At 42.2% G+C, this 9,879-nt stretch overlaps 1 protein-coding gene across 1 annotated transcript; it reads left to right on the top strand.

Moving 5' to 3' along the window:
• Positions 1 to 6,207: 6,207 nt before the first annotated feature.
• Positions 6,208 to 7,026, top strand: mafgb (v-maf avian musculoaponeurotic fibrosarcoma oncogene homolog Gb). Its single transcript, XM_037690227.1, has 3 exons — positions 6,208 to 6,273; positions 6,401 to 6,466; positions 6,547 to 7,026. Exons 1-3 carry the CDS (start codon positions 6,214 to 6,216, stop codon positions 7,024 to 7,026), a joined length of 606 nt encoding a protein of 201 aa, XP_037546155.1. The 5' UTR covers positions 6,208 to 6,213.
• Positions 7,027 to 9,879: the final 2,853 nt, after the last annotated feature.

The following is a 9,879-nucleotide window of genomic DNA, read 5'->3' as shown; positions in this document are numbered from 1 at the left end:
CGTGTCACAGAGCATGCAAATTTATGCAAAAAGGTGCGACTTATATGGCAAAATGTATTGTACATGAGACTACCTGGATAAATAAAGGCTAAAAAAAAATAATAAAATAAAATGTACATGAAACAGCACAAGGCTAATATGAGGCTCATGTTCACTGAGACGCACTCAGCCAACAAGGTGGACATGAAGCCTTCCTGCAGGTTGGAGGGGGAGATGGCTTCATTGCTCTGCTTCAGAACTTTTCTGAAGGTTTTAGCTGCGCTCGTTGCTGAGTTCAGTTTTTCCTCCTAATATCGTCGACCCTGATCCCCCCACCACCACCCCCCATCCTCCTCTGCCTCCTCGTGCTCAGCACAGCAGCTAAGCTCTTACAAATGTGTTGAGGATGCATTTTCACCCAAACACTAACCCCCACTTCTGTCTGCCCTCCCCATCGTCCCACTCCTCATCTCTGTTCCTCTCTCCACCTCTGTCCTCCTCCTCCTCCCCACTCACTCATCTCTCTTTTTCTTCTCTTCTTTCTCCCTTGTCATTTGCACCCCTCCACCCTCCACCCCTGTCTTCCCTCCATACTCAGCATTTTTCCTGGCTGTGGGTGTGATGTCTCTGTGTAACGCTAATCAGCTCTGGAGACGTCAGCATTCTTTCAGTCCTCCACCACCAGCCCCCACCCCCCCACCCCCCATTTCTCTTTTCTTTTTTACTTTGTCCTCACCTTGCTACGTATCTTTCCCCATTGCTCCCCTTCCAACTTTATCTTTTCTTGTCTTTGAGGCATATTTTATTCGTCTTCACCAGTTTTAACCTTTCCTTCCACCCCCCCACCCCCCATGTCCCGTTCTGTGTGTTGTCTCCACTGTAACTGTAAGCAGCTCTACTCTTGAGTCGTCAGCGTTCTTTAAGTTGCTCCATAAAAATACAGCCTGCCACAGCAAAAAAGCTGTCTGTTGTAGCAACAGTGGCTGTGGCATTGACCGCGCCGCAACGCTCACCCCCAACCATTATAGGAAGGACACCCCTGGACCTTGTGTGTGTGTGTGTGTGTGTGCTCCTAAGATAAATAGCAGTGCTTTTACACAGCAGATGATCCTTAACCTGGACTCCATTCCACAAAGTCACACTAGTTTTTTTGTTCTCTTAACACTCATCAAAGTTTGTTGTTGTTGAAATGACTCCAAAGTTCTTAATGGACACTTTCATTACTGCTTTAGGCTACAAATGTATAATTTGTCATTTAAAGACCTTGTATTTCTTGAAGTAATGCACATCACCCACCACCTTTCAAGCCAAAGATTTGAACTAAAATCATCTTGTTCTAAGAATCAGAGTTGTGGCTGCTTGATCAAAAACATTTTAAATGGCGTTATTAACAATTTCTTGTCATATTGTTGAGCTCATATGTGACAGCACTCAGTAAGTGTGCTGCGGAGGATTCTCAGCTACTCTCTCACCAGATTTCACGCAATACCTATAAAAATGACATTTTAAAGCCACTCTGTATTGGTTAATATCCATTAATGTGGGGACCATCTTGAATTGTGTTTTGAGAACTTTATTAAAATCAATCCACTGGTTTATGAGATCTAAGATATATTAGGTAATGCTACAAACAAACACCAAAACATTATTAATTAACATTATCATGCTCAGCAGCGGGCGATAAAAATGTATTTTACTTGCTTCTTGCCTTTCTCCTATCTTTCTCGCTCTCTGTCCATGTTAGAGACACGTGTCTATCAATAAAATAATAAAATTATCATGTTGGATTGTATGTTGTTGACCTTTATCATGCGCGTAGCCAGGGGGGGTTCGGGGGGTTCGAACGAACCGCCCACTTTGCCAATGAAGTCCCACCTACAACTCCCGCGAGATATAGAACTGCGAGGTGAAGACGACGTTCACTCTGTCCTGGCTTGGAAGGCAACACGGTGGATTCATTCACTACAGCAAACACATTGACCTTGACAGAGTTGTTGATGTGTTTGCAAACAAACACTCGAGGAGGATGGAGCTGGACTCACTTGTCTATCCAGAGATATAAGATGTTGGACAAAACTGTCTTATGCATTGTAAAAAAAAAAGGTTTTGCAAAACTACATTTGTCTTGAGAAATTTTAATCTTACTCTATAGTGTCATTTTTTTATGTGTAGATGTGGATTGTATTGTATTTTTCAATTCATTAATTTCATTCATAAAAAACAATGTCTAACAAAGCAAAGTAAAAAGATGAGTTATTTTTGCAATTGAAGTAATGTTATTATTTGCGGGCTTAGTTTGCATTTATGTTGTTAGAGTTAAGGAGTGGTACTGTGCCTTTAAGAGGATGACGTCTTTCATTCTTCTTCGGTGTTTTTTTTTTTTTTTTGTGTATGTTCGGGCGGGACTCGGGAGTACCGAAGTGTTCGTTCGTGTCTGGGATGAGTTCTGAATAGAAGACTGGACACACACGCTATTCCCCTCTCAGTGTGTTGCTCTTTCTCCACTCACAACCGCCTATTTGGTAACACAGATTTACCTCACACAGCAGTGTTTTAACTAGCTAGCTAATTAGCTTGTTTACACATTTGAAGTTATGTGTACCACCGCCAATGAACCAATCAGAGTAGTCCTACAGGTCCACTTTTTCTTCAAACGAACCGCCCCTCATAAAATCCTGGCTACGCCTATGTTTATGACCAGATTTGGTACTTTTACCTCCAGATGTCTCTTAAAAAACATTAGAAAAGGAGCAGGGTGTTAGATAAAATTAAATGCACGTCTGACACAAATAAAAAATAAATAACAGCAAAAATATGTTCTTTCTTTAGCTGATAACCATAGTTTTTTTAATTTTACCATTTTATTCAAATTTGACTTATTTTGAAATCCCCGATGTTCTCCTTAATAAGTTACAAACCTCAGAGATCGTTAGTACTGAGAACCATTTATCATTATAATTGCTTCTATTTGCATAAATAAAAACAGGCGCTGGTGCCCCTACTTCTGCATCTGTTGTTAATCTGGAGGATTATCAGTAAATTCTCCCGTTAGAGTTCAGAATATCTTGACACAGCTCTTTTAATTACAATCTTAACTTCAACTTTTCATTTAGCACTCTCCACTGCTTTTTTCCTCTCCCATAAACATCTGTCGATTCTCATCCTTTCAGATTTTAGTCATTGTTTCTTTTCAGAAGAAGAAAGAACTTGAACTTTTTCCTTTCGTCCTGGTGTCTCCTATTCCCTTGTTCTGACTCCGTTTACATCCAGGATTATTTTACCGGCTCGCGACTGTCTGAAGTGTACTCATCAATGTTCAAATGTAAACAAACAGCTTGTAATTGTTGTCAACAAAACGTGACTTAGCTGATTTTGCTGATTTAGTACAAATCATGTGGTAGATTTTTGGTAGTGAATCATGTTTTCACTCACTGCCCCCAGAATCCTGTGCTCCAGCATCAACGTGTGGCTGCAAAACTGCAGAAAGAAAAGCTTTGCAGAGAGTGGTGAAGGCTGCACAGAAGTCTGTTGGAGTCAGCCTCCCCACTATCACAGACATTTACACCTCCAGATGCATTTAAGAGGGCCACCTGCATCATGAAGGACCTCACTCACCCAGCACACACACTTTTTGCCCCGCTCCCCTCAGGCAGGAGGTTAAGGAGCAAGTGTAGAACCACTAGACTGAGGAACAGCTTCTACCCTGAGGCTGTTAGACTTATGAATCTCTAACCAGAATAATCACTGAAAAATCACATCATGTTGCTGCTGATCTGTTTCATGTTGCTGCTGATCTGTTTCTTGTGTTCATTTGTACTCAGCTGCTCACTCAGACTTATGCTCGTGCTGCTATTCAGTGTATTGTTTTTATGCTTTTTTTATGCTACCAGTGCTTAGTGTATTTTTAGTAACATTTTTCTTAGTTCATATCTTAGGTCTTATTACTGTTTTTCTTTTACATTTTAATACTTTTGTTGAATGTAGCCCCTGTAAACACAATTTCGTTTCGAATAACAAATAAAGAACCTTGAATCCTTGAATATATATATTTAGTGGGGTTTTTATAATCATAAATGATACACGTAATTCTAGTCAACAACATAGTAAAATGGTGCGTTTTGACAACTATTAGTTCTGTAAACAGTGAAAATGTTCATATTTATGCCGGCAGCAAATAATTTTTGTGTTTTTATTGGACCCCACTGGCATAGTGGCAGTCTGTGATCTCGCTTTTTGTCTCTGTGTCGATGGAGGTTGTGGGGGTTCGGCACAGGGGAAATAAGCCGATGCTTGCCAGGAAATCAGCCCCCTTCTTTGCCCCCTCTGTTTTCACTTGCCGCCCCCAGCCCCCAGCATCCACCCTCACCATCTCTTTGATGCATCTATTGTGCGAAGATGCACCTCTAGCTGTGGGAGGCTGCATCCCAACGAAATGCTCGAGTTCAGTGTTACACGAGAGAAGTGTATTTTTTCTACACTCTAAAAGAAGAACACGTGTAACTTAGTTATTCTGACTTATTAAAGAGAGCAGGATGTATCTGAGTCATATACTTCTGAAAGAAGCAGTTCCACTGGATTAGATGGTATGTTGTTGTTTTTTATTCTTAAACACGATATAGAGTCTTAAACAGAATTTTTAAGTTGCTGTGTATTGACAGGTTCTGTGCACATGCATAATGAGTTCTATGTGTTTGCCGCCACAATGTTCTTTGATCTACAGCTATTTATAAATGTAGGATTTGTGGCACGCGCGCACCCCTGCAGACAGACAGAGGTGCATTGTGGGGGAGGCGCTCTGGCATGATGAGCACCGTTCCTCTTTTAATAGCAATGAATAAAGATGAAACGAGACTTATCTACTGTTGTCATGTGAAAGTCATCACTTTCTCAGAAGAAGAAGCATTTTAAAATTTTTAATTACTTTTAAAAAAATATGCAAAATTTCCTTGGTGTGGAAAAAAAAAAGGAATATTTTTGGAAAGAAACGAGATGTCTAATTGTTAAATTAGAAAAAAAAAAACTGCTATACCAGGTGCACCAATATGCTTGAAATTGACATTTTATTATTTCCAAACAGCCAAACAGATGCAGTTTTGTTGTCTCTGACCCTTTTTTTTTTTTTCCCCTTTTAACTGCTGCCTCTCACCGAGAAGGTCGCTGGTTCAAATCCCAGCCCAGGGCCTTTCTGGGTGGAGTTTGCATGTTCTCTCCGTGCATGCGTGAAATTTATTCGAGTATTCTGGTTTCCTTCCACAGACCAAAAACATGCATGTTAGGGTGATTGTCAACTCTATATTGTCCTTAGGTGTGCATGAGAGAGTGAATGGTTGTTTATCTCGTTTGTCTCTATAATGTGCCTGTGATGGACCGGAGACCTGTCCAGGGTGTCCCCTGCCTCTCACACAGTGATGGCTGGGTACCAGTGACCCCCGTGACCTGAAAAGGAAGAAGCGGGTAAAGATTATGGATGGATGGATGGATGGATGGATGGATGGATGGATGGATGGATGGATGGATGGATGGCTTTCTACAGTTTGTTGACCTCAGATTTTAGGAAGGTGTTGAAATAAAGGGGAGGGTGAACAATAAGTGAGAGAACAGAAATTCGTGTGACAGGAGAGAAGTAATCTACTGAGTCATCATGACAGGTCTCTTGATGATCGCTCAGCATCAGCAGCAACAATAGCCTCTATCACACACACACACACACACACACACACACACACACACACAGAGATCTAGAGATAAAGCAAGGCCAACACACACACACACACACAAAGCATGTCATTGAGCTTGTGGAGATGCTCATCGGTGGAGCAGCGCGCTCTAAGGACTGATCTCATCTTTTGCACTTCCACATGTGCTCTTCGTTGACCTCGGATTCACACATCTGACTTCATCCTTTTGTTTCTTGTTTCTACTTTATTTATTTATTTATTTTATCCACCATAGGTGTGTGGGTTGCACCAGTTTTATTACTTCTCTTCGATAAGGCGTGTTTCAAAAGGGTTGTAACGGTTAGTTTCCCTCTGGAGTCCTTCCCACAAATTTGACCACTTCCTTTTCTATTGCGCTTTACTTTATTCCTATTGGCCTGAAGCCAGCCAATGAGAGTTCAAGAGCACGAAGGTAGTGGGCACTGTGAGTGAAACCACAAGGAAACAGGAAGTCAGGGAAATTCTAAGAAACGTTTGTCACTTTCACTCATGCAATCTTAGATGCAAGTCTACAACAATGCTCCCTCAACATTGCCACAATCCTAGATTTAGATTTAATATTGCTCCGTTTGCTTTGGTAGGTATTACTTTGTAATAAGTGTGATCATACTAATAAACCATAACTGTTTCTCAACACATTGGTTTCATTGATTGTAGTTTCCTCTGTGTGGTGTTTTACGTTTTATCCTCTCCTGTGTCTGTAGGTTTGTGCAGAAGAGCAAAGCTCTTGTGGCATGACGACGCCTAACAAAGTAAATAAAGCCTTAAAGGTAAAAGCAGTAGAAATTTCTGGATTTTAGTTTGATGGTTTACCCTGATTCACTGCCCTCCCTCTTCCCATTTCCACCAGGTGAAGCGGGAGCCAGGAGAAAATGGCACCAGCCTCACGGATGAGGAGCTGGTGACCATGTCGGTACGCGAGCTGAACCAGCACCTCCGAGGGCTCTCCAAAGAAGAGATCCTCCAACTAAAGCAGAGGAGGCGCACCCTGAAGAACCGGGGCTACGCTGCCAGCTGCCGGGTGAAGCGAGTCACCCAGAAAGAGGAGCTGGAGAAGCAGAAGGCTCAGCTGCAGCAGGAGGTGGACAAACTGGCCAATGAGAATGCATCAATGCGCATCGAGCTGGACGCTCTGAGGTCCAAGTACGAGGCGTTGCAGACCTTCGCCAGGACTGTGGCACGGAGCCCTACTGTCGGGGTCGGGGTGAGGGCTGGAGGGGGAGGAGGAGGGGTGGCGTCTTCTGTCATCGGTCCACTTATACCGGGAAAGGTAGCGACGGCGACGAGCGTGATTACAATAGTCAAGTCGAAGACGGATGCACGGTCTTGAGGCGAAGAGCGAGCGATGAAGGTGGAACAGGATGGAGTTCAGCTGCATCAGAGTAATCCTCCCTCTCCTCCACCTGCACCGGCTTCAAACAGCTGGGTTGTGTCGCATCAGCGTGTTTTCATCACCAGTCTCAGATCAGTGCAGATGAAGTGAGGAAGGAAGTAGAGGAGGATTATTCGGTCTATCAAGAAGCTTCTGGTCAGGATGTGATCCTTGAGTACAGAACAAATACACAGGGTTCCTACAGCCAATGAATCAACGCAAAACAATTGGTGATCTTGTCATGAGGTTATATTTAATTACTCTAAATGTCCAAAACGCTGAACTTAAAACAAGAAATGTCAAGTTTTTCTATGATTAACTTTTGCACATGAGGCAAATTAGGCACCTTAGCTAAAAAGCTTACATAATACATTTGGTATGTATCAGAATCAACAAGACTTTCTTACAGATTACTGGCAGAAATTTACCATTTATGTAACCTGCTGGTTACAGTGGCTGCACTGCAGTTCCATCTTGTTCCACCTTGCACAAGAACTTTCTGAGAAAAGTACTATAGAAAAATATATATTATACAATGTCGGTAACTGTATTTCTACTGTTTTGTACTGTGTTGTCATTCACATGAGGTCCAAAGTGTATTCTCTGTGTGTGAATTGTTATATATCAGGAATTCTGTGAAATTCTGTGCCGCGTGTTTGTTCTGGTATCGCTATAGTTAGCTGTACTTTTTTCTAAAGTCCCCTCACTTTTAATGTGTGACTCTATCTTTATCGCTCAACTATTGTTTCTCTGTCCTCCCCCCCCCCACACCCCCCACCCCTAATTCCAACTGGCTTCCAATATGGCATGCAGTACTTCCTGGATTTATCAGAAAGAAGTGTACGAAGCAAATAAGTTTAACTAAAAGTGGAATGACAAACGCACAATTTCTAAAAAAAAAATTAATTGTGGGACAAATGATTGGAAATTGGCTTATGATCGCTTGATCTGGAAGTTGTTTTCTAAGTTTCACCAAATAAGAAATTTGGATAGGGAAGTGCCTTGGTCTTTTAATCATATGCATCAAGAAGGAGGTCAAAACGAACCGAGGAAGGATGGTGGATGTTCAGTGCAGATGTAAATCAGGTTGTAGCAGCAGTTAACTCGCTGTGCGTCATTGTTTGAGCTGTGCAGTAGCCATCAGGATTGAATACTAACATCACTCATTTATGTGACTGAAATTCAATTTACTCTAAAAACAAGGAACTCTTATTTATCCTCGCTGTGAATCAAATAAGATTTATTTGAGAAGTACAGTATATCTGTTTAGTCTTTACTCAATTCACTTTGTGCAAATTTTAATTGGTTGCTAACAAAATGGAGGCTACAGCTAATGGGAATCTTCGAACCATCGATCAGTTTTTTTCCGTTTATCCATGGGTAGGTTGCGAGGCAACCCAGACATCCCTCTCCCCAGCTCCTACTGGGAGATCCCAAGGTCTTCCCAGGCCAGAGATTTATAGGATCCCTCCCGTGAATTCTGGGTCTTTCGATCGGAGGAGCAACGGCTCTATTCGGAGCTTCTTTCGTATGACAACATCTCATCTTATCTCAAAGGCTGAACCCGGCCACCCTACGAAGGAGGCTCATATCGGCCACTTACATCCAGAGCCTGTTCTTTCAGTTACCATCCATATCTCAGGACCATAGGTGAAATGGCTCTATCTGGAACAAGTTCCTCTTGTAAATCCTCGTGGCTCAATGAGACTAGCCTGTATAAATGAAGGTTGAATGAATGAATGAAAGGTTAAACGTAGTAAGAGCAGTAAATTGAGAGCTTTCCGTTTTGGCTTTACTCTTTCTTTCACCATCGTGGACCACAGCAGTCCCCTCAGTATGGTGAACGAAGCCCAAACCGGTCGAACCATTTCTCACTCCATCCTACCATCATTCATGAATTAAACACTTGAACTCTTCCGCTTCAGGAAAAGACTCACCCTCAACACGGAGGAAGTGCCCACCTTTTTTGTCTGAGAACCTCGGCCTTGGGCTTTAACGGAGCTGAATGTGATCCCAGCTGCTTCACGCTCCGCTACGAACCGCCCCAGCTCACGCTGAAGGTCACAACCTAAAGCTGCCAACAGAACCACATCATCTGCAAAGAAGAAGAGATGAGACTCTGAGGTTATGTTGGGGGATCTTTTGGTCTAAAATCAGATTGTGGTTAAAAGCAAAAAGAATGCAGTGTAAACCAAAGCTCACAGTTCACGTTCAGATCTGGTGCCCGACAGAGAAATCAGCCAACTCAAAGAATTTCCAGTCACACAAATGAGCTGTAACTTCACCCTGGCTTGCCATAAAGCAGTCCTTTGTGGTGTTCTATACTCAGAGTCTATAGTGGAGTCTGTAATTTTATAAAAACAAATATCTTTACATCGTTTGTAATATATAAAAAAGGTATTACAAAATCTGTTTGATATACAGCATCTCTCTCTATTTTGCAATTGTACCAAAAGTGGCTTAACTACTGAATAGCTTTGTTTTTTCTTTAGTGACTCTAGGCAGTGTGTGTAACGGTGGAGTAGCGCGTGGTGTGCTGTGTAGGTATGTGACCAGGTGATATAACGTTAACTATTTTATGGCTATGGCTTTGATATGTGTTTGATTTGGGGCTGAAGAGGATGATGACATAATGGGTAACTGCACTCTTTTCTCTAATCATCTAATCTTTGTCCCCACGGCCCCGTCATGTAGCTCCCTCACGTCAGACCTGTCAGATGTTTTGCTCAACTGCACTTACGAGGTATAAGTTCAAAGTTCACTTTGATCAGCTGTTTGACATATTTTGCATTTGGTCGGTTTGGGGCCTGC

The sequence above is a fragment of the Nematolebias whitei genome, chromosome 16, assembly GCF_014905685.2.
Source record: "Nematolebias whitei isolate Nwh7 chromosome 16, NemWhi1, whole genome shotgun sequence".
Lineage (NCBI taxonomy): Eukaryota > Metazoa > Chordata > Actinopteri > Cyprinodontiformes > Rivulidae > Nematolebias > Nematolebias whitei.
Note: the sequence above shows the minus strand (reverse complement) of the source record. Positions and strands in the feature narration are given on the sequence as shown.

Coding starts and splice junctions, on each gene's coding strand:
- mafgb (XM_037690227.1), top strand. CDS start 6,214: ATGCTCCCTCAACATTGCCACAATCCTAGATTTAGATTTAATATTGCT. Junction 6,274..6,400: donor ATATTGCTCCGTTTGCTTTG/GTAGGTATTACT, acceptor CTGTGTCTGTAG/GTTTGTGCAGAAGAGCAAAG. Junction 6,467..6,546: donor AAGTAAATAAAGCCTTAAAG/GTAAAAGCAGTA, acceptor CATTTCCACCAG/GTGAAGCGGGAGCCAGGAGA.